General features: G+C 39.9%; 1 protein-coding gene across 1 annotated transcript in view; it reads left to right on the plus strand.

Moving 5' to 3' along the window:
* Positions 1 to 27058, plus strand: part of LOC135217661 (DNA repair protein RAD51 homolog 2-like) — a 198034-nt gene that overhangs the window by 85097 nt on the left and 85879 nt on the right. The window contains 2 exon segments of the mRNA XM_064253628.1: positions 14277 to 14406; positions 16522 to 16632. Coding sequence (XP_064109698.1) covers positions 14277 to 14406; positions 16522 to 16632 — 241 coding nt within the window.

Raw genomic sequence — 27058 nt, forward strand, 5'->3', positions numbered from 1 at the left:
TGTACCAACACCAAACTCCAGGCATTCAAGAGTCCCTTTACTATCTTCGCTACGGAGGAGGAGGCTTCTCTTCCGTTAGCTACTAAGGTAGTAGAAGCGACTCTTCAGGCAGTCCTTAAAGACGAGCCCATGCCACAGTTGAGGGAGGCGGAATCTACATCTCCGCTCTTCCCGGCCTTCGGAGAATTGTGGGAGAACTTACCTGCCACTTTCTCATTAGGTAAGCTGAAGCCAGACTGCGCGATGGATCAGTTTGGTGAGAACTTCCAAGACTGCTGATACCCTTTTATTCAGGCAGAGTTTGATGCCCGTACAAGATTTGGGAGGTCTCTTAACTCCCTTATCATTACGTAGATGGCTGCCCTGTCCTACGCTACAGAAACGTTGTTCAAGATACTGGCTAAATCCCAGCTTCAGACGGTTCAAGCCGATGCTTTTGACTTCTTCTTAGCCAGAAGGAACTGCCGAAAGCATGTCTTGCAGGAGGCAACTATCAGGCATGAGCCTAATAGACTTAGCTTCCAGCATGTGGGGTGCGGACCTCTTCCCAGAGGCCTCTGTGAATGAGGTGCACCACGAGGCTGCTAGGCTTAACCAGAGCCTTAGAGACCAGATGGGGGCATCTCTTCCAGAGGAAACAAGAGACCGTCCCTGCTGCTGGTAAAAAAACTAAAGAAGACAGTAGAAGGTTCCAACCTTACCAGAAACACAGCAGCAACAGCATTTCATTCAGGCCGTCCCAGTTACACAACAGGACAGCCGTCAAACCTCGAAGCAGACACAGCCTATTCTCCTGTTGTCTCCTCAAAGTCAACCTTCCACCTCTTATGCAGTCTCGCCGGCCTTCAATTCAATGTATGAAAGCCAGGCCTACCCAACCTTCAACAGGTTCTCTAGGGGTAGCAGGGCGAGAGGCCACTTTCGCCAGCGTGGCACAGGAAGAGCTGCAAGAGGCAAGCACTTCAGAGGAGGGCGCGGAGGTCAACCCGCTCAACAACAGTGAGGCTCCCCAGGTAGGAGGGAGGCTGTTCCTCTTCCGTCACAGGTGGGGGTTCAGCAAATGGGCACAGAGCATCGTGTCCAAAAGGATTGGGTTGGAGCTGGATCAAAGATCCTCCTCCAATCAAATCATTCTATCAAGTACCATCAAAGGAGTTAACAGATTATGCGGAGGAACTCCTTCAGAAAGGAGCATTGCGAGAGTCAAGCATCTAAAATTTCAAGGTAGCTTATTCAGCGTGCCAAAGAAAGGCTCAACTAAAAGAAGGGTAATCTTTAGACTTGTCAAAGCTAACTCTTTCATTCGTTGCGACAAGTTCAAAATGCTCACCATCTCGCAGGTACGGACCTTACTTCCCCGTGGGGCCGTCACAACCTCTATCGATCTTACAGACGCATAATGCATATCCCTATAGCCAGACACTTCCGTCCATTCCTAGGCTTCAAACTAGGAAATCAGAAGTTCTCATTCAAGTGATGCCTTCGGTCTGAATGTAGCCCCAGGGTATTCACGAAAATAGCAGAAGTGGTAGTTCAACAGTTGAGAACTCAGGGGATAATGGTAGCAGCATACCTCGACGATTGGTTGATCTGGGCACCAACGGTCGAGGAATGTCTCAAAGCCATGAAGAAGGTAGTACAATTTCTGGAATATCTGGGGTTCCAGATAAACAAATCGAAATCCAGACTCGCTCCGGAGTCTCATTTTCAGTGGCTAGGAATCCAATGGGATTTGTCTTCCACAATCTGTCATTCCAGTGGTCAAAAGAAAAGAATAGCCAAGTCTGTGAGGCAATTTTCTCTAAATGCAAGCAAACATCAAGGAGAAACCAGGAAAGAATCCTAGGTTCTCTTCAGTTTGCCTCAGTGACAGACATCCTCCTGAAAGCAAGGCTGAAAGATATAAATCGAGTTTGGCGATCGAGAGCAAACGTCAAATCTCGGGACAAGTTGTCAGTAATTCCACAGATCCTTCGCAACCAGCTCCGGCCATGGACAAAAGTGAGAATCTTGCCAAATTGGTACCCCTTCAATATCCCTTCCGTGTTAACCCTTCACACGGATGCCTCCCTGTCCGGTTGGGGGGGATATTCTCAATTCAAACAAGTTCAGGGGACTTGGTCAGTTCAGTTCCGCCAGCTCCACATAAACATCCTGAAAGCAATGGCAGTATTTCTTACCCTGAAGAGACTCCTTCCCCCGAAGAAGTCTCATCTAAGACTAGTTTTGGACAGTGCAGTGGTAGTACATTGCATCAACAGAGGAGGGTCCAAATCCAAATACGTGAATCATGTCATGATAGCCATCTTTGCGCTAGCAGACAAGCACAGATGCATCTGTCCGCCACTCACCTGGCGGGGGTAAGAAATGTGATAGCAGACGCTCGTCCCGGTCCAGTCCCCTGGAATCAGAATGGTCCTAGACGACAGGTCATTCCAGTGGCTATGCCAGAGAGTTCCAGCCTCCAAGTAGATCTCTTCGGGCCTCACAAGCGAACCACAAGCTCCCTTGCTATGTGGCCCCCCCCAACCTGGACCCTCTGGCCTATGCACGGACGCCCTGTCCGTTAGACTGGAATCAATGGAGGAAATCTATATATTTCCTCCAGTGAATCTTCTTTTGAAAGTCTTGAGCAAGCTGAGGACTTTCAAGGGACTAGTAGCTCTGATTGCTCCAGACTGGCCAAAAAAGCACTGGTATCCTCTGCTTCTGGAATTGGTCTCCGACCTCAACGTATTCCCAATCCCAAGTTGTCGCATCAGTACAAATGAGGACTGTGTTCGCTTCCTCAGGAATTCTCCAGACCCTAACTTTATGGACTTCATGAAGTTTGCGGCTAAAAAAGATGCTAACATTGATCCACAAAACATCCTCTTTCTAGAATCAGACAAAAGAGAGTCAACTATTAGACAATATGACTCAGCTGTTAAAAAATTAGCATCCTTCCTGAATGAATCAAACACTACAACCATGACAGTTAACTTAGCTATATCCTTTTTCAGGTCCTTGTTTGAAAAAGGTTTAGCAGCACTAGCACTATTACTACTAATAAATCGCTTTTGAAGAAAATCTTTCAGTTGGGTTTCCAAATAGACCTAACAGAATCTTACTTTACGTCTATTCCCAAAGCCTGTGCTAGACTCAGACCTTCTCAAAGGCCTACTGCAGTTTCATGGGTTCTTAAATGATGTCCTCAAACTAGCCTCAGATACTGACAACTCGTCTTGCACATTCATGATGCTTCTTAGAAAGACGTTATTTTTGTTAAGCCTGGCTTCAGGAGCCAGAATTTCAGAACTGTCGGCTCTATCCAGAGATGCGGGTCATGTGGAATTTCTCCCCTCAGGAGAAGTTCTACTTTCCCCGGATCGTAGCTTTTTAGCAAAAAATGAGGATCCCCTTGCAAGGTGGGCTCCTTGGAAAGTCATCCCACTTCCGCAAGATCCTTCTCTCTGCCCAGTATCAACTTTAAGAGCCTTCTATCTCGTACATCCTCTAGATCCTCAGGTTCTCTCTTTATGGAGAGAAAAAGGTGGCACTTTGTATCGGTGAATAGGAATCAGACAACAGATCCTTTACTTCATTAAACAAGCCAACCCTGATTCATTTCCAAAAGCACATGACATCAGAGGAGTAGCCACTCACTTAATTATTTCCAACATATGAACTTTGAGGATCTTAAAAAGTATACTGATGGAAATCACCGACAGTCTTTAAACGTCATTACCTGAAGTCCTTGGAATCTTTAAAATTTTCTGCAGTAGCAGCGGGAAACATTGTTTCCCTGATACTGCACAGTAGTCTAGTATAGATCCAGGTCTCCTTTTCCTACCTACCTCGTCCAAACATGTCCTCACCCTATTGCCATGCTACTCGGGACGCTAGCCTTAGCCGCTAGAATCATATTGGTGGATTGTCCCTTATTTTTTTGCTAGGGACATCCACGTTATTGTACATATAATGTACTTCAGTGTTTCTACCCTTATTTTTTATGCTAGGGTAGAACACAATGAGTTTGTATATTTTGTAAATATCTTAATTAAGTGAATCATTTCTATATTGTCCTTGCCATTACACTATTATGTATCACCATGTCTAATATAAGTTAATTTTAAGTACTTTATATTGATTGCTTTCTTTACCATGCCATTGTTTAGTATAAGTTAGCTTTAAGTACTTTTGTTTGTATACTGTAATGTCCCTGATTCACTTATATTATATTACCTTTTTTACTATTGGGTTTCATTTGTCCTTATTCCCATCTTGTCTGTTTCTCTGGTACTATTTCATAGGCCGACACGAGCTGAGCCCAGAAAAGGGATTTTGACGTAGGAAAAAAAATCTATTTCTGGGTGATTGGCTCGTGTCGCCCTATGAAACCCACCCTGTTTTTCCTTTTACCACCCTACAGGACAAGATGCTCATAGATTAAGGATGACCGCTAGGGGCGCCTGCTGTCCGTGGCGTCGGTAGTAGTAGTAGTAGCGGCCGCATCACCTTAGTATCAGCTCTCTCTGGTGGGGATTTTATGTTGGAAGGTCTAAATGTAAATGACTCGTGGTAGTGATCCCACTCGCCTCTATTCCCATACCGACACTTCTTTTATAGAGTGAGCGAGTCAGTTTTACTGCCATTTTCTGATTTTATTTTTTCTCTGGTAATTTTAGATTAATTTTGCCTAGAAATAATGATCTTAAGGATATTTCATAGGGCGACACGAGCCAATCACCCAGAAATAGATTTTTCCTACGTCAAAATCCCTTATATATATATATATATATATATATATATAATATATATTATATATATAATTCATATATATTATATATACTATATTATATATATATATTATATATATATATTATATTATAATATATATATAATATATATATATATATATATATTAGATATATATATATATATATATATATATATACTATATATATATATATATATATATATATATACTATATATATATATATATATATATATATATATATATAATATATACAGTGGTCCCCCTCCTGTATTTGCGTTCTCCGGATTCGCGGACTCACACATTCGCGGATTTTTCTTTGGAACCTATCTAGAAATTATTCGCGGACGGACTCGCTCATTTGTGGAATTTTCCAGCGAAAATAATCACTAATTAGTGTATTTTGATGTTTATTTTCATGACTAAATACATTTTTATGATACAAAAATGATTTACTAATTTTCAAATATTAATTTTGATTAATACTGTATTAGTAAGTTTAATAAGTTTAAATGATATCATATAATAAAAATAATAATTCTCTCTCTCTCTCTCTCTCTCTCTCTCTCTCTCTCTCTCTACTACAAAGATGTGTTTTTTTTTGTATGACAAAATATGTTTTACTATTTTCAAATATTCATTTATACAGCAATAATATCAATTCATTAAAGAAAGTACCATAGTGAATTAGTAAGATTTTAGCTTATAAATTTAAAAAATTATGGAAGAATGAAGGAAATCCCAGTATTCTTTCTCTAACTCCAGGTACTAAAACTGTCATATGTATCAAGTTAAGTGACAGGAGGGGGAAGGAGCTGTTGTGCTGTTGCCATCAAGTGCTCGTGAAATTCCCCTCTCTCTCTCTCTCTCTCTCTCTCTCTCTCTCTCTCTCTCTCTCTTTTTGACACACAAATAATAATGTGTCCCATAGTGGTAACTCCCTCCCTCTCTTTCGCTGGAAGTGTTATAAGTATTTTTGAGAGAACAGAGAGATAAACACACACTCTCTCTCTCTCTCTCTCTCTCTCTCTCTCTCTCTCTCTCTCTCTCTCTCTCTCTCTCTCTCTCTCTCTTTTACCGAGATGAAATGAGATAATTTTTATGGTAAATGCACGTGTTTATTTTATTTCAAATAATAATAATAATAATAATAGAAGTAGTAATAATACGATAACTAATTTCAAATGAAAATTCTTCCCTTCGTCTTTTTCTGTATCAATTTCCCATACCCTCCATAATCCCAGTGATGCTCGGAGCTGGGAAAAGTAACAATGCCATACAATGGTCAACGAATTTAATGGTTTTTATGTAATCTCTCTCTCTCTCTCTCTTACTGAGATGAGATCATTTTCATGGCAGGAAAATGTAGTAATCGTTTTAACCATTAATATTTTCCAAAAATAATAATACCTATTAACTGTAAGTACAAAAATTCATATCTGAGTATTTTAAATACAATAATCATTCCATTTCTCTCTTTTAAATACTGTAAGGACAACTCTCTCTCTCTCTCTCTCTCTCTCTCTCTCTCTCTCTCTCTCTCTCTCTCTCTCTCCTCTCTCTCCCACAAGATACTTGTCATACATTTGGTGTTTCTATTTCTTCCTTTATCTCTCTCGCTCTCAGCAAAAGAATTGATAGACAGACAACATAATTGCACTCCTCTCTTTTCTCTCTTCTCTGGAGAAATATATGTATTTTATGGGAGGGGAAAAAAGTTGCCTACAGACGTTCATTTCAATCTATTGAAACCGTAAGGAGTTATTTCTCTCTCTCTCTCTCTCTCTCTCTCTCTCTCTCACTCTCTCTCTCTCTCTCTCTTTGCTATTGGCTGTTTATATATTTCTAATGGTAAAATGTTTAAGATGACTTTAAAATGATATTAATAATACCAATTCAATGGTATATTTGATGTAGGATAATACTTTAAGTAGACATTTGGTATTTGTGATTTCACATACAATTGCTTCCTTTGTAAAAAGAAAATGGATGTCTCAACTAATAACAGTATGAAAGAAAACGTGCATGACTGAATACTTATGGGGGGACTGAATTATTTTCACATACGTAACTAAGTCATGCAGTACGTACATAGTATGTATTTATGTATAACCATAAAATGTAAGATTTACTTTAAAACAGTATTAATAATATTTCAAAGATTAATATGAACCATAATAGGATATTTTATGTATATTTGATGAAGGATGGTCTTTTTAGGGATATTTTGGTGTTTGCATGTTCAGGATAGGAGTTTATGAGCACTTTTAGAGGGGGATTCCAAACATTCGCGGATTCTAACTATTTGCAGGGGGTCTGGTACGCATCCCCCGCGAATACGGGGAACCACTGTATATATATATACATATATATATATGTAATGGTAATCGCTCCATAGCAAAGAATTACGTGTTAAAGGAAAGGAAAACGCATCTTCGAGAAGTTCTACAGCACGGATGCTTTCGCGCGTGTGTTGGAAGCACCTGTTCTCATGATGGTTCTTTTTGTTTATAATGATATTGAACCTGAAGCGGACCTCTAGTCAGTTCGTAACATTGTGGTGACCTTGCTTAGAATATATCCAGCATTAACAGTTTGAAACAGGGTTCTAGAATCGGCAGGAGTTTTGTGGAACTTGACAGGCACTGACGTGATGTGAGGAACGCCACGATTTCTGATGTAATATCTTGTCTAGATTCTTCTAAGAAGTTCCGGTAATCTTGGGAGTCTGTGACTCGCCGTAGGCCCCGCCCCCAGAATGCCGTATAAATACGACAGACGAAGTAGGAGGAAGCAGATCATCAGTTAGTCACAGAGTAAGAGATCATTAGTAAGAGTCACAGATCAGATCAGTGAGAGCTCAGTAACAGAGATCAGCAGCAGAGATTGTCAGAGAGAGATAAGAGAAGAAGGAACCTAGGAGAGATCAGAGAGAAAAAGGCGCTTGAGAATTGGTCGAATTCTGGTCAAGTCGTCTTCAGGGGTGGACGACCGAGTTATTTCGACGTTGAGCAAGACTTCAGAGAAGAAACGTTCTGCTATAGGTTTTGGGGAGTTCCTGCCCTTCAAGTATCAAGAATAGACATTATTTTCTGCAATACGGAGGCAAGAAGGCATCTACAATTAGAGTTCTCCTTCTGTGAAGTCATCGTTTCGAGTTGCAAAACTGGTCGGCAAGTACTTTCATTACCTCACTGTTCCCCCAGTTCATGCAGTGTAAGAATTTACTTTTTTATGTAAACAAGAGACACCATTCTGCATTTATCTTTGTTAGTAAACTTGTAAATAAACCTTTGTTGTGTTAGTGTTTCTTTCTATATTCGTATCCCCAGTTTCAACTGTTGGTGTTGAATTCTTTTTGTTTATAATGATATTGAACCTGAAGCGGACCTCTAGTCAGTTCGTAACATTGTGGTGACCTTGCTTAGAATATATCCAGCATTAACAGTTTGAAACAGGGTTCTAGAATCGGCAGGAGTTTTGTGGAACTTGACAGGCACCAACGTGACGTGAGGAACGCCACGATTTCTGATGCAATATCTTGTCTAGATTCTTTTAAGAAGTTCCGGTAATCTCGGGAGTCTGTGACTCTCGCCGTAGGCCCCGCCCCCAGAATGCCGTATAAATACGACAGACGAAGTAGGAGGAAGCAGATCATCAGTTAGTCACAGAGTAAGAGATCATTAGTAAGAGTCACAGATCAGATCAGTGAGAGCTCAGTAACAGAGATCAGCAGCAGAGATTGTCAGAGAGAGATAAGAGAAGAAGGAACCTAGGAGAGATCAGAGAGAAAAAGGCGCTTGAGAATTGGTCGAATTCTGGTCAAGTCGTCTTCAGGGGTGGACGACCGAGTTATATCGACATTGAGCAAGACTTCAGAGAAGAAACGTTCTGCTATAGGTTTTGGGGAGTTCCTGCCCTTCAAGTATCAAGAATAGACATTATTTTCTGCAATACGGAGGCAAGAAGGCATCTACAATTAGAGTTCTCCTTCTGTGAAGCCATCGTTTCGAGTTGCAAAACTGGTCGGCAAGTACTTTCATTACCTCACTGTTCCCGCAGTTCATGCAGTGTAAGATTTTACTTTTTTATGTAAATAAGAGACACCATTCTGCATTTATCTTTGTTAGTAAACTTGTAAATAAACCTTTGTTGTGTTAGTGTTTCTTTCTATATTCGTATCCCCAGTTTCAACTGTTGGTGTTGAATTCTTTTTGTTTATAATGATATTGAACCTGAAGCGGACCTCTAGTCAGTTCGTAACATTGTGGTGACCTTGCTTAGAATATATCCAGCATTAACAGTTTGAAACAGGGGGAATATAGAAAGAACCATGATGAGTGAGAAGGTGAAAGAGTTTATTGAGTCGGGTAAGCTACTAGGTCTAGAGGGTAATGATCTCCGTGAGTATGTTGAGAAGAAAGAAAGAGAAAATTATGAGAGAGATGAAAGAGCGGCTGAGAGAGAAGTAATGAAAACGCAGCAAGAGAGAGAAATGTTGGTAATGCAGCAGGAAGAAAGAGAGAAAGAGCGTATGCATGAGCAGGAAGAAAGAGAGAAAGAACGTATGCATGAGTTGGAAATTGCTCGGTTAAGGGAAAGTACTTGTAACAGTCGGACAGGCGAGAACGAAAACGAAGCTGATACATTAGGTATGAGTACAGTGCTGAAATTAGTACCAAAGTTTGATGAGGAAGATGTAACGAAATATTTCATGTGTTTTGAGAAGTTAATGGAAAGAGTAGGTTCTCCTAAAGAAAAGTGGACTTTATATTTACAGTCAGTTTTGAGTGGTAGGGCGCTTACTGTGTATAGTTGCATGTCTAAGGAGGAATGTGATAATTACGATATCGTGAAAGAAACTGTTCTTAGCGCGTATAGGCTAGTACTGGAGGCGCACCATAAGAAATTTAGAAATTTGAGAAAGGACGAAAATATTACGTATGTAGAATAAGGTAAGAAGTTAGAAAGGCTGTTTTTTGATTGGTTAACTTCTGCTAAAGTCAAGGATTTTGATGGTTTGAAGAACTTAGTGTTGTTAGAAAACTTCAAAGATAACGTATCCCCTGAGATTAAACTTTATATAGAAGATAGGAGAGAAGTATCTTTTGCAGGAGCAACTAGGCTAGCTGACGAATATAGTCTAACTCATAATTTGAGTGTTAGTATGAAACGAAATGATCCTTCGTCTGGTAGAGTACAAAATTGTAAAGGTTTCAGTCCTAGCAATAGCAATGCAAGTAAAAGTGACTATTCCTGTTATACATGCGGAAAACCTGGTCATACGTCTAAGGTTTGTAAGAGTAAAATGGCGTCTAGTGGCTCAGAATTAACTTGTTTCCGATGTAATGGGAAAGGGCATTTAGCGAGAAATTGTGCAGTAGAAAGGAAGGACGGTAAGAAACCAGTATCGCTAATTAACCTTTCGTCAAGTAGGAATGATGTGATGAGAGAAACTGGGAAATTTTTTGGAGAATTTCTGTCAGAAGGCGTAGTTTCCTCTCTTGGAGGAGTAGATTTGAGAGAGGTGGTCTTGCTTCGAGACACAGGAGCTGCTGTCTCACTGATTAGGAGAGAGAGTGTGCTGAACAGGGCAGAAATCAACATGGAAGAAAAAGTCATGTTAGGTGGATTTCCTAACACTTGTGTTCTTTGTCCATTGTTGAGATTGAACTTAGAAAGTTAGGTAGTGTCAGAAGTGAAACTTGCAGTAGTTGACAGTTTGCCCGTGGATGGCGTTGACATTATTGTCGGTAATGACTTGGTTTTATCCAAGAATGTGAATCCTGTTGTGAGGGATATTCCAGTGCCTGAAATGGTAGTAACTAGGTCGGGTTTAGATACAGACATAGACTACGGTCATAATTTGCTCGTGGATTCGAACAAGAGTGAGTTCGTGGATTCGAACGAGAGTGAGTTCGTGGATTTGAACGAGAGTGAGTTCGTGGATTTGAACGAGAGTGAGTTCGTAGATTCGAACGAGAGTGAGTTCATGGATTTGAACGAGTGTGAGTTCGTGGATTCGAACGTGAGTGAGTTCGTGGATTCGAACGAGTGTAATAGAGGTGGCGAGATTGATCTCGGCATGAGTGTGGCTGAGAGACCTAACTCTATCGTTGACAGTGATAGCCAAACGGAAGGTGTAGCTGTCGAGAGTAACGTAGTAAATGTACCGGTATTTAGTACTAGTTACGGCGATGAATTAGGCTCTAACATTTTGGATAAGGGTGAGCTAGTCAAGTTGCAGGGAGAGGATGAGACACTAACCCAAATTTTTTAGTGTGAGCTGGATGATGATCTCGATGATGTGTGTAAGGAAACTTTTTGTTTAAAGGACGAAGTTTTGTGTCGTTATGTTCGTCCCAAGTCAGGTGGTCAAGAGGAAATCACCGAACAATTAGTAATTCCCAGAGCTCCGTTGTGTAATATTCCTTCAGTAGTCGAATCTTTTGAGAATGTATTTATCAATATGGTCGGACCTTTGTCTAGAAGTAAGGGTAGAGAAGATTACATAATTAATCTTGAGTATTATAAAAACAGTTTAAGAGATGGTTGGCAACTAGCGAAGGAGAACGGGAGTCAAGGGGGAACTAAACGGAAACATGATCTTAGAGCGAAAGAGAAATTTCTGTGTAAGAGATGAAGTTTTAGTACTAGTCCAGAAAGAAGGTTCCTCCTTTTCCAATGTTAGAGAAGAGGGGAAATCTGCATAATGTAATTAATGTAGGTAAGATTAGAGCAAAGGCAATGGATGTAAATTTGCTTCAGAAGTAAATTTACTTCAGAATTATAAAGAACGCCCCGCACCTTGGCCACCGCCAGTGTTCGATGTGACAGTGTTACTGAGAGAAATTAGTTTTGAGAAAACGCAAGAGGTGTTTTAGCATTTCAAAGTTTTAATCTGAGATCAGAAAACGGAAAAAGTAAGAGAAAAGGATAATGTGATAGCTAATAGCCTCTCTAGAGTTTTCAAAATGAGTAGCCTAATGACCATTTTCAGATCTCCCAAGAGTTACTGGTTTTGATTTTGAGATAACTAATAGTATTGTTGACCAACAGCACAACAGCATTTGCATTATCACTAAATTAGAGAGTTTTCTTCCCTCCCATTTCAGTTGAAATGCAGATGCTTGAGTGTATCTTGTTTATGCTCAATGGTTCTAGCCGAAGGCATTCCTTCATGGAATGCACTACCAGGTAACTCAGTATGACAAGTCGAGCAAGTGGTATAAAGGCTCCGTCTAAGTACTGCTCGCTCTCCGAGATTCTTTTCGGTTTGGTATTGTTTCTCTGTCAACGATTAACTACCAATTCAAAGCTCTCTACTTGGCAATCACAGACTTAGGTCTCTGGTTGGATCAGAATTCTCACATAATGCCCATCTCTCCTGCACCACATTTACCGTTGCGAAAATTTCAGACAGTTATATCTCATTAGGCTCGTTATCATCAATCTGTTTACCCACAGTATAACAGAAGTCTGTAGCCTAGTCTTCTGTTCCATCATACCTGCCCCATCGGCTGCTGCGATGACGCAGAATGATTATCTTCAGACAATTTGAGTTTTGTCTTTTAATATACATATCCTAATTTGTAAGGGGTTCACTTATTCTTTGTTCACCCCGAATTGTAAATGAATATCAGAAGACTTCGCCTGTTTCCCACCCAACTAGCTCTGCTTCCAAAATAAATAGAAACTTCCTCCTTGATCCAACCCACAAGAAGCAGTTCTTCAGGCAGTACATTTCCTGTGTTTTCATTACTAAAAGACTCTCCGCCCTCATTGCTAACTCTGACACTCTTGCTGAGCAGCAATGAAATAGAGGATTAGCTTTTTGAGTCCTCTGTAAAACAACAAGGATTAAAGCCATCTTCACTGGTTGGGGTCATCGACGGGACTTTTTTTATGATCAGAATCTTGAGATTTTATTTTTCTTGATTCAACTGTGAAGACATAGGTCCACATTCACCTTAGTCATTCACTAGTAATATAGTATTGTTTCTCCTTGGTTGAGATTCAACTACTGATGAGAAACTTTTGTCTTGCCATCACAGGGACGTCGCCCTTTAGTAGGCAATTTACTATCGTCTGATGTGCACATACATCGCAAGAATTATCATCTTGTCTCTTAACATCACTGGCGAACAAGATAGATGATTTGTATGGTTATTCTCAGCATAACCCTTCAGAAGGCAGGTGTCATGTTGTAACTACATCTCGGATGCGTGACAGCGCAGTCAGTCGGCATCTACTAACGAGACCGAGTCCTTCGTGGTCTGCGCTGTGGACTTTCCATTGGTGTGTTGCTGTACCCATGAAGGATCGACACTCTTCATTGAGTGTCGATGCCTTTATCCACTGCAGACTGCCAATACAGAAGTGCCCAATGACATGTCTTTCTCCGAGTCTTACGAGATTGTGAGAGACTTCTCTGCAGTTGGATAGTCCAGTGGATGGATACATTTCATCACTCCGAAGAATATGTCGGACTGGAAGATAGATGAGGTTTCATTGCGACCATATTTATATCTTTCTTCCTTTGGGTCTGCCCACAGGTCCTTGGAACCTCTTATCCTTGGACCAGTGAATGCTTGCAGGTTGTGTTTGCTTACCCGGCTCCTTTCAGAGGAAAGAAGGATGCAAGAGTGACTGGCCTCTCCACCTTCCCCTTCTCGTCCTTCTACTCTTCTTCCTTCAGGTTGAGGATAGGACTTGAACTTACACAGGCTGGTTGGGCGATTGATGCGGTAAGCTTACACATCGAGCTTCCTTTCTATTTTTCTTTTCAGAAACATAGAAGCAATCCTGCTCCTTCCTTTAGCAAGGGGAGGAAGGAGACTGGCAATAATGCAACCCTTCCCAGAACTTTGCATTTATGCCTCTGACTAAATATTCTTCACAGCCCTTTTGCGGATGAGTCACGATTCCTCACTCTTTTTGAAAAGGCCCAGAAGTCTGATTCTTGATCATGCAGCTCATATACTCTGATCAAGTTGTCAGAGGCAGGGCACTCCTACTTGCTCTTATGACCAAGAGGAATAGCCCAGGTGTGTAGAACTCCAGTCAGTTCTAGAGGCTCACTCACATTCCTCCCACCAATCAGTGAGTCTTCCTTATGTAAAGGATTGAGGGTTTGTATATCGTGTAGGAACAAATCACAGTTTTTGAGAGTAAATTGTATTTTTCCTAACTATACAAACCTGAGGTCCTTTACATTTATGCCCACCTCATGCCACCCCTCATTCTGAACCTGGGCTGAAAGGCAAAGTGGAGTGTTTACATCCAGGCAGGCGGGCCTACCTGCCTACCAGACGGTAGTTACTGCCTATCCACCTTGTTCAAGAATTTAATGTCCGTAATTCCAGCCTATGCTAAAAGTAATTCCTTATGTAAAGGACTTCAGGTTTGTATAGTTAGGAAAAATACAATTTACTTTTAAAGATTGTGATTTTTGACTTGCTCAGGTTGCCCCAAACAAGTTGATCCAACAATTTGGTTAATTTTTTCCCCAATTTTTAGGCCCGTGTGGTGTTGGGAAAACTCAGTGGTGCTTCTATGCCTCTATTCTCACTGTTTTACCAGAAGAGTATGGTGGATCCAGTAGGTCTGTGATCTTTATTGATGTAGAGAATACATACAGGCATGAGCGGTAAGTTTACCTTATTTTATTTACCCACATCTGAACATCTTGAATATTTGACTATGAACTTAAATGAAATGTTATTCCTATAGTATGTATAATATGCCAAAAAATTCATATTAAGCATTACTGTAAATTTCTTGGGAAGTTTGAGATGATATTATACGTAGTACCTCATTGTGCTTTAGAGAATGCTGAATGTACTAGTATCAAAAATTATGATTTTTAATAAAGTAGTACATGTTGAATATTGCATCTTTGCATTCAGTAACTTTTTCTAGTGTAAAAAGTCAGTTTCAGGTTGATTTTCAGGTTGTGGGAAAAAATGATTGGAAAATTTGCTTGTTCAGACTTTAAAGTGCCCACTAATACCAGTAAATCGTTCTTTTGTAAAGTGATGCATTTGTCTAACAAAATAATTTAGTTTTTAAAAAATCCATTTGATTTTTTCCCACTCCTCACTTTTTGATAGCCTAAATAACTATTGATTTGGAAGCCTCTGTATTATTCATTTAATTTAAGGTAAGGGATTTGTTTTGAGCCAGACCAACCACTATAATTAGTTGCCTTTTAATCCACAAATCTTAATAGCTGTGATTTGTTCTGGTTAAAACCCCACATGATTTTACCGGAAAAGGAAAAACATTTAATTACCTCATTAATATAATGTGGTGATACATACGCTGGTTGTCAGGTTTTTTATGACTGTAGAATTGGTTTTATTTCAACAGATTTAACAGCAGAGGACAAAACATAACACTCATGGCAATTAAAGCCTTTCAATAACTGGAATGAACATGGTTGTCTGTACTTTCACTTTCCAGGTGTAGTAATGCAATAAACATTCTTAGAATTGTTAAGAGTAGTAGTATGTATAAGGTCTCCCTTGGTTCTTGATTGGAATTAACTTCAAAACATTTAGTGATACATGAAGGGAGTATATTAAGTTCTGCTTCCCTTGGTCTTTGAACAGTATTACCTGGTAAAGGGATAACACCCAAAATGGGATTAGGCACTACCTTAGATCCTGTGATATTTCCGACTAAGAAGAATACACCTGGAACTGGGAGTGAATTTACCATACCCACAGTAATATCTCAACCTTCCACTTTCCAAATACAGTACAGCTAAGCCCAAGGTAGCGAAGTCAGTCCTCTTATGGTTCGTAAAACAACATTGTTGTTGTGTACTGTTTAGCCTAACAAAAATGTAGCCAATTGCAGTCACTCTGCCTAATTGCCTGATATGCTAACAAGATAGGGAAATGCACACAAATCATACAATATAAATAAAGATCATGCATATCTTTTTGCTCTTTTTTAACAATTTAAAAATGTGGCACCTACCACTCTTTCTCTCCCTCTGATACAGTATTTTTATTGTCATTTGTGTATTGTGGTACAGTATTGCATGTAATACAGAAATGTAGTGTGATTTATGATACTGTGAATGTGTTTACCCACACATATGTGTCATGTTAAGGTAACTTGGCACCACAGTCTAAATAGAACAGGTTAGCCAGAGAGTCCCAAATCTATGTAGTTTGCCCCATGGTCTGGGAAAGAAGCTTGGTCCTACCCAAAACCCCGATTCATTATTTTTTTTCTCCCTCTCCCTCTAAAATGTTAATGCTGAGAATTTATTTTATTTGACTTTTCTATGTACAAAGATATCTGTTACATAGGTTAGTAATTCTGTTGTTTTTATTACAAGACAAACCTTGAGAAAACTGCGATTGTAAGGGAAATGAAACATTGCTGCCTTATTGAAAACTCGTTTATTAAGTTGTAATTTTATTTTGTTCTAATTGCTCCCTTACATCTTGTGTCATGTTCTTTATTAAATTAATAAGATATTTCATCCTAAAATATATAAACATTTTAGCAAAATTGGTACTTGAGACACCTAATCAAGCATAGCAGCCCTAGCTGATGTAAACTGGAGGATAGTAGTATTGTCAGTGAGAAAAAGTGAAAAAGGCTTTCTTGCAAGATCATCAGTGAATGTCTTTCCCAAAAATGTGGTAACAAAATGTTTTCATAAGTATACTGAATATATCAATATTGTATTTGTTCTGTTGCGCTTTTGCATGCATAACTATTAATTGGTGTTACTTCTTTGCAGTATCACTGAAATTTTGACAGAAAAGTTTCCTGGTAATCACATCGATGTAACTGCATGCTTATCAAAGATTCATGTATTCCGGCCATCATCTGCAGAGGATTTCTCCAATTTGTAAGTTATAGCATTGAAGTGGATGAATTAAGTAAAGTTTTTTTTTCTGTGTGGGCAACTAAAAAGGAAGTGAATTTGTAATGTTCTATATGACCTTGTATTAATCTTAAAATTTTGCTTTGTCATTTGCATCCTTCATTCATTCACTATTAACCCTTAAATGCCGAAGCGGTAAAAAAAAAATTGTCTCCCGTGTGCCGGAAGGGTTTCGGAGTGAGCGCGGAAGCGGAAAAAATATTTTTTTCAAAAAATCACAGCGCGCTTAGTTTTCAAGATTAAGAGTTCATTTTTGGCTCCTTTTTTTGTCATTGGCTGAAGTTTAGTATGCAACCATCAGAAATGAAAAAAATTATCATTATCATATATAAATAATGCGATATATGATAGCGCAAAAACGAAATTTCATATATAATTGTATTCAAATCGCGCTGTGCGCAAAACGGTTAAAGGTAACAAGTTACTTTTTTTTTGTTGTAATGTACACTAAATTGCAATCATTTTGGTATATAACACATTGTAAAACGATCAAAGCAACACAGAGAAAATATTATCACAAAATAATGCATGAATTCGTAACTCGCGGACGTAAACAAATATTTTTTTCAAAAATTCACCATAATTCTAAATATTGTCCTAGAGACTTCTAATTACTTTCAAAATTAAGACAAATGATTGAATATTACTATACTATAAGAATATTGGCTTACAATCGCAGTTTTCGACCATATCTGACGAGTTAAAGTTGACCGAATGTCGAATTTTTTTATATATATATATTTTATATGCAATTATTTCAAAAATAAGAAAAGCTACACCCTTCAAATATTTTTCGTTTTATTCTACATGAAATTGCGCACATTTTCATATATAAAACTCTATGAAATGCCTAATATGAAATGGAGCAAATATTCCGAGAATGGGACGTACGTATTTCGGAGATTTGTGGCGGAGAATCCGCTCGCGGAGGGAAGGAAAGATTTTTTTTAAAATTCACCATAAATCTAAATATTTTGCTAGAGACTTCGAATTTGTTTCAAGATGAAGATAAATGACTGAATATTACTAGACTGTAAGAGTTTTAGCTTACAATTGCGTTTTTCGACCATTTCGGTAGAGTCAAAGTTGACCGAACGTGGTTTTTTTTTCTATTTATCGTGATTTATATGCAAATATTTCAAAAATGAGAAAAGCTACAACCTTCAATTATTTTTGGTTGTATTCTACATAAAATTGCGCACATTTTCATATATAAAACTTTATGTAACGGCTAATTTAAAATGGTGCAAACATTACCACAATCGCACGTATGATTTTTTCGGAAGAGTTACTGCGCGGACGTAAAGAAAAAGTTATTTTTTTCATAAATTCACCATAAATCGAGAAATTGTGCTAGAGACTTCCAATTTGTTGCAAAATTAAGGCAAATGCTTGAATATTACTAGAATATACGCGTTTTAGCTTACAATTGCATTTTTCGACCCTTTCGGTAGAGTCAAAGTTGACCGAAGGTTGAAATTTTGGCAATTATCGTTATTTATATGAAAATATCTCAAAACTGATAAAAGCTACAACCATGGGTTGTTTTTAGATGTATTGTGCATGAAATTGCGCACATTTCCATATATAAAACTTTATATAACGGCTAATTTTAAAATGGTGCAAAACTACCACAATCGCATGTATGATTTTTTTCGGAAGAATTACCGCGCGGACGTAAGGAAAAAGTTTTTTCAAAAATTCACCATAAATCAAAATATTGTGCTAGAGACTTCCAATTAGTTTCAAAATTAAGGTAAATGATTGAATATTACTAGAATATAAGCGTTTTAGCTTACAATTGCGTTTTTCGACCATTTCGGTAGAGTCAAAGTTGACCGAAGGTTGAAATTTTGGCAATTATCGTTATTTATATGAAAATATCTCAAAACTGATAAAAGCTACAATCATGAGTATTTTATTGTTGTATTCTACATAAAAATGCGCACATTTTCATATATAATACTTCATGTAACGGCTAATTTACAATGGTACAAAAATTATGTCAAAGTGACGAAATAATTTCCGAGATGTGTCACAGATACTTTTTAGTGCGGCAAGAAAGAAATTCGCGCTTGCGCGCCTGCGTATCGATTGTAAACAAAACAACACCTTGATCCGTGAACTCCCAGCATCCCCCAAGCCGCGTGATTCAAGAGTTTTCGGCTGGTAGGCCTAAAAGTATTTGTCCGCGAATTTTTAAAAAAACTTTTGTATGTCGACGTAAAATACGTCCTGTCGGCACCCGAGAGACAAAAAATGTTGACGTAAAATACGTCCAGTCGGCGTTTAAGGGTTAATTAATAATTATAATGGTGATAATTTTCCAATTAAGACTAATGAGATTAAATAATATATTAATAATTATATGTAATAATGGTACTGTACGTATAATATAATAAGATTAATTCATATGGGTACTCACCGGTAATGAATGCTGACTGAAGATGAATATGATGAATTAGCTGTGTAGTCCAATGAATGACAATAAAGATGTGACTATACAGCAAAGCAGAGGAGTTACATCTCCTCTGGGGACACCTCTTCCCCTTCTGCAGGTGCCTCTTCAAGCACTTCTTCAGGGGCTTGGGGCAGGCACTTCTTCAGGGGTTCTGGGAGGCTTTGGAGGGTCCTTCTTCATCCGTTCGATGAACATGGGGGTAGGCAGCTGCTGTTGTTGCTTCTTAAGGCACCATTGCTGCATCAAGGGCATTTGAACACTATGGAGTGTTCCATGTAGGAATCCCATATCAAAGCCAGCTCGTTGGTCATCCTCGAAAGTAAGGATAGGCGTTCCAAAGACAGCCCCTCATCCTCCTCCTTCTTGTCCCTATCCCTTGAGTCTTCTTCCTTGCTAGCAGACTTCATCAGCTCTTCCAAATCCTGGTCCATCAGAGGGTCAGAATGGGCATCAGTGCGGGTGCCTACTTCATTCTCAGTGATGTCATTGAAGCCTTCTCCACCAAGAATCCTTCCAAATTGGATTGCCTTATCAATGGCCAGGAGAAGCCCTTATAATCATGAACACACTCTGGTCACAACTTCTTCCAGCACACATTAAGGGTATCCTTTTTCATACCATTCAATGATCAGTCTTTGACAAACAGACATGGCAATCGTGAATTTATGCTAATACTCCATCGTAAATTCACTGTCAGCATCCATTACCTTCACAAGGTGCTCAAGGAATTCCTGGATGTAGAAGGCCTTGAAGGCACGGATCATACCCTGGTCCATAGGCTGAAGAAGAGAGGTGGTCTTGGCAGGGAGGAACTCAAGCTGGACTTCCTTGTAATAAAGATTAAGAGGGTGGCCACCCACCAGCGTTATCCATAATCAACACCTTGAACTCCATGCCCAAATTGTTGAGGTATTACTCAACTTCAGGGATGAAGTTAGACTTAAGGACTGGTAATTCAGGCCTTGGGGTTGTGGATTCAAAACGCAGTCAGCAAGTGCTTGTTCTTATTCTTGAGGGCCCTGGCATTTGCAGCCTTGTAAATGAGGTATGGTTTCAGCATGAAGCCTGCAGCATTGCCACACATTATGTGGGTAACCTTATCTTTCTGGGCCTTAAACCTTTCATGAGGTATGTCCATGAAGCCATCTTCTTCCAGAACAAGCCAGTCTTGTCCAAATTGAACACCTGTTCTGGATGGCAGTCCTTGTCCCAAATGATTTTCTTGAAGGTCACAGGATATTTTGCGGTTGCTTCCATGTCTGGCAATGCCATTTCTCCATTCAGAAAAACACTCTTTAGTCAGAACCACCTCTGATAATGGTGAAACCACCTCTTGCTGGCCTGAAAACCTTGAGGAGTTGATGATGGTTCCTCCTCCTCTTGCCTTCCGTGTCACTGCCTGTCGAAGACTGCTGATAGAGTTGCTGTGCCTTCTCACAAATGATATTGCAATACACTCCTGAACACCTGAATTTGTCCTAATCCTACTTAGCCCGAACAGCTTTCAATTACCAATCCCACTAGTTGGAAATTTAAACAGCCAGTGTTTCCAATGCTGCAGGTAAAATCTTGTCACTTGAGCTACCATCACAGACGGTTGGCAACGCTGACACAGGTGTGTGCCGATACTCCTACCCTCATCATTTGCTTTTTGTTTGCGCTGCTATACGGTTGTTTCCTTCTGCAGTGCAAGGTTTAATCCTATTGCCTGACTTCTCTCTGTATTTTGGATTGCTGGTGAAGACCTGGAGTGTATTTACCAGGTTTTTCTCCTGGATTTATGACTTCAGTTTGCTGCTGAGTTTCTTCCTTGTTATTTTCGACGTGGAAAGTTTTGGATTTAGATCCGCTGGTTCAAGGACTCGAGGTGGTCATCATGGACAAGTCCTCCCTTCCACCTTCTACTAAAGCACCTTCGGCTGCAACTTCGACTCCTACGACCGTGGAAGCTAGCGCTCATTGCTCCTGTTCTTCCTGCAAGAGACGGACGAGTACCTTGAGACATGATAGACATCCATTCTGTCAGGTATGTAGGAAGATGAAGTGTGACATGCAGACTCGTTGTGATGAATGTTCAGACTGGACAAAGAAGAGATGGAGGATTACATCCGTCATTGCAAGTCTTTGGCTAGTATGGGGGGGCAAAGGTTAGATTCCTCGTTGCCCTTAGTTTCCCAGGCTTCCGTTACAGATCAGGCTAAAGAGTTAGCGAGTTCAGAGGTAGTCAAACAGATAGAGGACAGAACTGCAAGTAGATGACAAATTTGATAACTAGTCTTTTTCAACAATTTTCAAATAGGGATAGCAGTAATGTTAGGATGTCTAATCCTTCTTCCTTTTCAGCTCCCCTGTCTGTTCCAGAACCAGCCCTAAAGGGTGCTAAGGGTAATGGAGAACCACAAGCCTCTGAGTGGGTAGGTTCTGTCTGCCCCCTCGGCGCAGAGCAGGCAGTGAAGGATCCCCCCCCACCCAACCCCCTTGTAGTGTTGATGATAAAATTAATGTTGATAATATTAGTCAAGATCAGGACCTAGGCGTCACAAAGACGGTAAGGTACGAATTAGGCAGTGAGGAGAAAATAGCAGATGTGCAGTTGTTCTCCTGGACGGGTTCAGGTTTCAGATCCGAGTGGAACCTGTGCACAGGCAAAAGTTTTGCCGTCATCGCTTCTTTTTCGGTTTGGTTCAAAGTCTCAAGTTAGTGTTTCAGTTCCTGTAATGCAGAATCCTTTTGCCTTAGCTCCTAACTCTTCTGACTGTTTCTGAAAAAACTACTTTAGTTTCCCCCTTCTCCGCTTTTCCTACTCCTTCATCCAGTAAGGCGGATTCTGGTGTGTATTTCTTGGCTTCCAAAAGTGGCTTGTGCGATCTGCAACTGGATGTGGCGAATCTTCTGTGGTGGTCAGAAGAAGTGAATCTGACACCCAGAAGGTTTGTTGATTCTCCTCTTCCCAATGTTCATCTGTATACAGATGCCTCAGATCAAGGTTGGGGAGCAACCTTGGAGGAAACTCAGACTTTGGGCCTCTGGACGGATTGGGAATGAGAGGAATCAATAAATCTTTGGGAACTCAGGGCTATAGAGGAAGTCCTCAGGTGCTTTTCAAGCCCACTGCACAACAGAGTAGCGGGGCTGTTTTGTGACAACGTAACTGCCGTGTCATACCTGAAGAACTCGGGGGGGAACAAGTTCAGTAGAACTCAATACTATAGCACAGAGTCCTGACATGGTGCGAAGAACGAAAAGTCTCTCTTCTTCCCCAATTTGTATCGGGGAGTCTCAACATACTGGTGGATTCGTTAAGTAGCTCTCGTCAGGTATTAGGGCGAGAGTGGACGTTGGCTGAGGAAGTAGTACGTCAAGTTCTCCGAAAGTGGCCAGCAACAGTGGACTTTTGAACCAATTGAAGCTCTAACAATAAGACAGCTGATTAAGAAAGTGCTTTTTCTTATGGCCTTAGCTACAGCTAGAAGGATGGGCGAGCTTCAGGCAGTTTCTAGGCTAGTTTCCTATGCAGGAAATGATATGTATTTGTCTTTTCTTCAGGAATTCATGGCAAAGACGGAGTCGGAAGTCAACCCTCTGCCTTTTTTGTTTAGGGTTCTTTCTCTGCAAGAGTTCATTGCTGGAGATTCAGTGATGTCTTTATGTCTGGTGCGAATATTAAACGTCTATTTGTCAAAGGTTGAAAAACTTCGTCCTCGTCCACATACACTATTTGTCTCTCTGCGGAATCCTTCCCATCTGCTGTAAAAAAATGCAAATAATTTTTGAGGGAGGTGATATCCCAGGCTTCGAGTTTTTCTTTGTTGTCTTCAAGCTCGGTACTACCCCAAACGCACAGTATACAGAGTATTGCCACTTCATCTTCCTTTCTAAAGAATTATTCAGTGTCTTCTATTCTGGAGGCAGCTACTTGGAAGTCCATCTCAGTGTTTGCTTCTTTTTTACTTAAGAGACGCTCATTTCACCTCGTCGGAAGGTTATTCTCTTAGTCCGTGTGTTGTGGGTAACTCTATTGTCAAGGGTGTGTTCATGTTAGCTGAAGTAGTATTCTCTTAGTTCAGAGGTTTCTTTAGGTTAGCCAGATAGTAAATTCCTTTTAATCTGTAGAATCTTAGGTAGCAAAGATAGTATAAGCACATAAATGCAGTTCTAGTACATTCTAAGTATCTTAGTCTTTGATAATCTCCCTACAAGAGTCCAAGAGAGTGCTCTGGTAGGTTAGGCTCTTTCATCGGTGCAGAGATACTTCGTCGCTCGTCAGTCATCGGTCCTTATCCACAACCCAGGTGGGTTACCCGGAAGGACAGCGGCTCTGCACTCTGCTTCTTCCCCTCCATACATGAGAGGCTCTGAATAGCCACATGGGAGGTTCATCGTACTCCTCCATACACGAGAGGTTCTGACGAGCCACTTGGGAGGTCAACAGACTGAGACAGTACCGACCTGACTGACAATCAAAGTACTCTCCAGCATGTCTCTTCACCAAAAGCAGTGACTGATAAGGTGAGTGCACGACTAAAAACAGCCATCCTATTCAGAGTAGATAGGAGAGCTACCATCTCTGCGGTTGTAAAGGGGAGTGCAATAGAATTGATCCCTCCTCCTCTAAATGTTCTTAACCCTTAAACGCCGACTGGACGTATTTTACGTCGACATTTTTTGTCTCTCGGGTGCCGACTGGACGTATTTTACGTCGACATACAAAAGTTTTTTTAAAAATTCGCGGAAAAATACTTTTAGGCCTTCCAGCCAAAAACTCTTGAATCACGCGCCTTGGGGGATGCTGGGAGTTCATGGATCAAGGTATTGTTTTGTTTATAATCGTTACGCAGGCGCGCAAGCACGAATTTCTTTCTTGCCGCACTAAAAAGTATCTGTGACACATCTCGGAAATTATTTCGTCACTTTGACATAATTTTTGTACCATTTTAAATTAGCCGTTACATGGAGTATTATATATGAAAATGTGCGCATTTTTATGAAGAATACAACAAAAAAATATTCATGATTGTAGCTTTTATCAGTTTTGAGATATTTTCATATAAATAACGATAAGTGACAAAGTTTCAACCTTCGGTCAACTTTGACTCTATCGAAATGGTCGAAAAACGCAATTGTAAGCTAAAACTCTAATATTTTAGTAATATTCAATCATTTAAATTAATTTTGCAACTAATTGGAAGTCTCTAGCACAATATTTTGATTTATGGTGAATTTATGAAAAAACATTTTCCTTACGTCCGCGCGGTAACTCTTCCGAAAAAATCATACATGCGATTGTGGTAATGTTTGCACCATTTTAAATTAGCCGTTACATAAAGTTTTATATATGAAAATGTGCGCAATTTCATGCACAATACAACTAAAAACAACCCATGGTTGTAGCTTTTATCAATTTTGAAATATTTTCATATTAAAAATGATAAGTGACAAATTTTCAACCTTCGGTCAACTTTGACTCTACCGAAATGGTCGAAAAACGCAATTGTAAGCTAAACCGCTTATATTCTAGTAATATTCAAGCATTTACCTTCAGTTTGCAACAAATTGGAAGTCTCTGGCACAATATTTCGATTTATGGTGAATTTATGAAAAAAATAACATTTTCTTTAAGTCCGCGCGGTAACTCTTACGAAAAAAATCATACGTGCGATTGTGGTAATGTTTGCACCATTTTAAATTAGCTGTTACATAAAGTTTTATATATGAAAATGTGCACAATATCATGTAGAATACAACGAAAAATAATTGAAGGTTGTAGCTTTTCTCATTTTCGAAATATTTGCATATAAATCACGATAAATAGAAAAAAAACCACGTTCGGTCAACTTTGACTCTACCGAAATGGTAGAAAAACGCAGTTGTAAGCTAAAACTCTTACAGTCTAGTAATATTCAGTCATTATCTCATTTTGAAACAAATTCGAAGTCTCTAGCACAATATTTAGATTTATGGTGAATTTAAAAACAAATCTTTCCTTCCCTCCGCGCGCGGATTCTCCGCCACAAATCTCCGAAATGCGTATGTTCCATTCTCGGAATATTTGCTCCGTTTCAGATAGGAAGGCATTTCATAAAGTTTTTATATGAAAAATGATTTGTGCGCAATTTCATGTAGAATAAAACAAAAAATATTTGAAGGTTGTAGCTTTTCTTATTTCCGAAATAATTGCATATAAAAAAATATATATATAAAAAATTCGACATTCGGTCAACTTTACCTAGTCAGATATGGTTGAAAACTGCATTTGTAAGCTAATATTCTTACAGTATAGTAATATTCAATCATTTTTCTTCATTTTGAAAGAAATTGGAAGTCTCTAGGACAATATTTAGATTTATGGTGAATTTTTGAAAAAAAATATTTGTTTACGTACGTGCGTTACGAATTCATGCATTATTTTGTGATAATATTTTCTCTGTGTTGCTTTTATCGTTTTACAATGTGTTATATACCAAAATTATCGCAATTTAGTGTACATTACAACGAAAAAAAAAGTAACTCGTTACCTTTAACCGTTTTGCGCACAGCGCGATTTGAATACAATTATATATGAAATTTCGTTTTGTTCATGAAACTTACCTGACAGATATATATATAGCTGTATTCTCCGAAGTCCGACAGAATTTCAAAATTCGCGGCACACGCAGTGGGCGGCCAGGTGGTAGTACCCATTCCCGCCGCTGGGAGGCGGATATCAGGAACTATTCCCATTTTCTATTCATATTTTTTCTGTCGCCGGTCGGTAAACAACTGTTTACAGACCTCCGCCTAGGATTTTGAAACTTCATTAGCCGCTTAAGTATCCTAATTATTCTTTCGATTATTGACTTGGATTTGTGGCTAGGCATACGCTATCGTAAATTTTTTCATTGCATTTGATGTCTGAAGCTAGTTAGCCTAGTTTCAGACTTTGTTGTCTGCATGGGGTAAGGTGAAGCTACCGGAACGTTCGGTAGACACTCGCTTAGTATATATGGCGTTTACATGTTTTCTTTGCATAAGTTCAATGTAATTAGTGTAATGTGTGACTGATTACGGAAGAAGTAGGATTCATGTACGCATTTCAGAGCGTGTTAGAATCAGGAGTTTTCCTCCACAGTAAACAGAAGTTAGAAATAATGAACCTTCTAACCTCCTGTAGATTTTATTTTGCCTAACCCTGTGGTATGGCTTACGGGCCTAGAAGAAGTGTCTGCTAGAGGATTACATCAAGTAATCTTAGACTAAAGTGCTCGCTCTCCAATCAGTGTTGTGAAGTGTAGTGCCCCTTGTGTTGTGGAGGGGGCGTCAGATCGGCCCCATAATGCCTCTAGGCCTGGACCTCTGTCGGACTCCCAGGACTCAGGGAGAGGGCATGTCGAAAGCCGCAAGAGGGTTACGGGGGCTCCCCACCGATCTGGCGTCCCTTCGGCAGAACCTGTTGACGCTTCCCAGGCTGCTAAAGATCGTGCACGTGCACGAATCTTGAAGGATTGCTTCTCGTCCTCCGAGGCGTCCTCCCCGCGCAAGGGTTGGAGCTCTCGGAAGGACTCGCGCCCTCTAAGAAGCTTTAGAGAAGAGGACGCTTCACGTCCTCTCTCTCGTTAGGAGGGAACGTCAGATCGGCCCCATAACGCCTCTAGGCCTAGACCTCTGTCGGACTCCCAGAAAACCAGGGAGAGGGCATGTCAAAAGCCGAAGGAGGGTTACGGGTTTTTCATGCTGATCTGGCTTCCTTTCGGCAGGTCCTGTTGTCGCTTCCCAGGCTGCCGAAGATCGAGCACGTGCACGAATCTTGAAGGATTGTTTCTTCTCGTCCTCCGAGGCGTCCTCCCACACAGGGGTTGGAGCTCTCGGAAGGACTCGCGCCCCCTAAAGAAGCTTTAGAGAAGAGGACGCTTCACGTCCTCTCTCTCGTCACGAGAGGATGAAAGATTACCC

Source organism: Macrobrachium nipponense, chromosome 7 (assembly GCF_015104395.2).
Source record: "Macrobrachium nipponense isolate FS-2020 chromosome 7, ASM1510439v2, whole genome shotgun sequence".
Classification (NCBI taxonomy): domain Eukaryota; kingdom Metazoa; phylum Arthropoda; class Malacostraca; order Decapoda; family Palaemonidae; genus Macrobrachium; species Macrobrachium nipponense.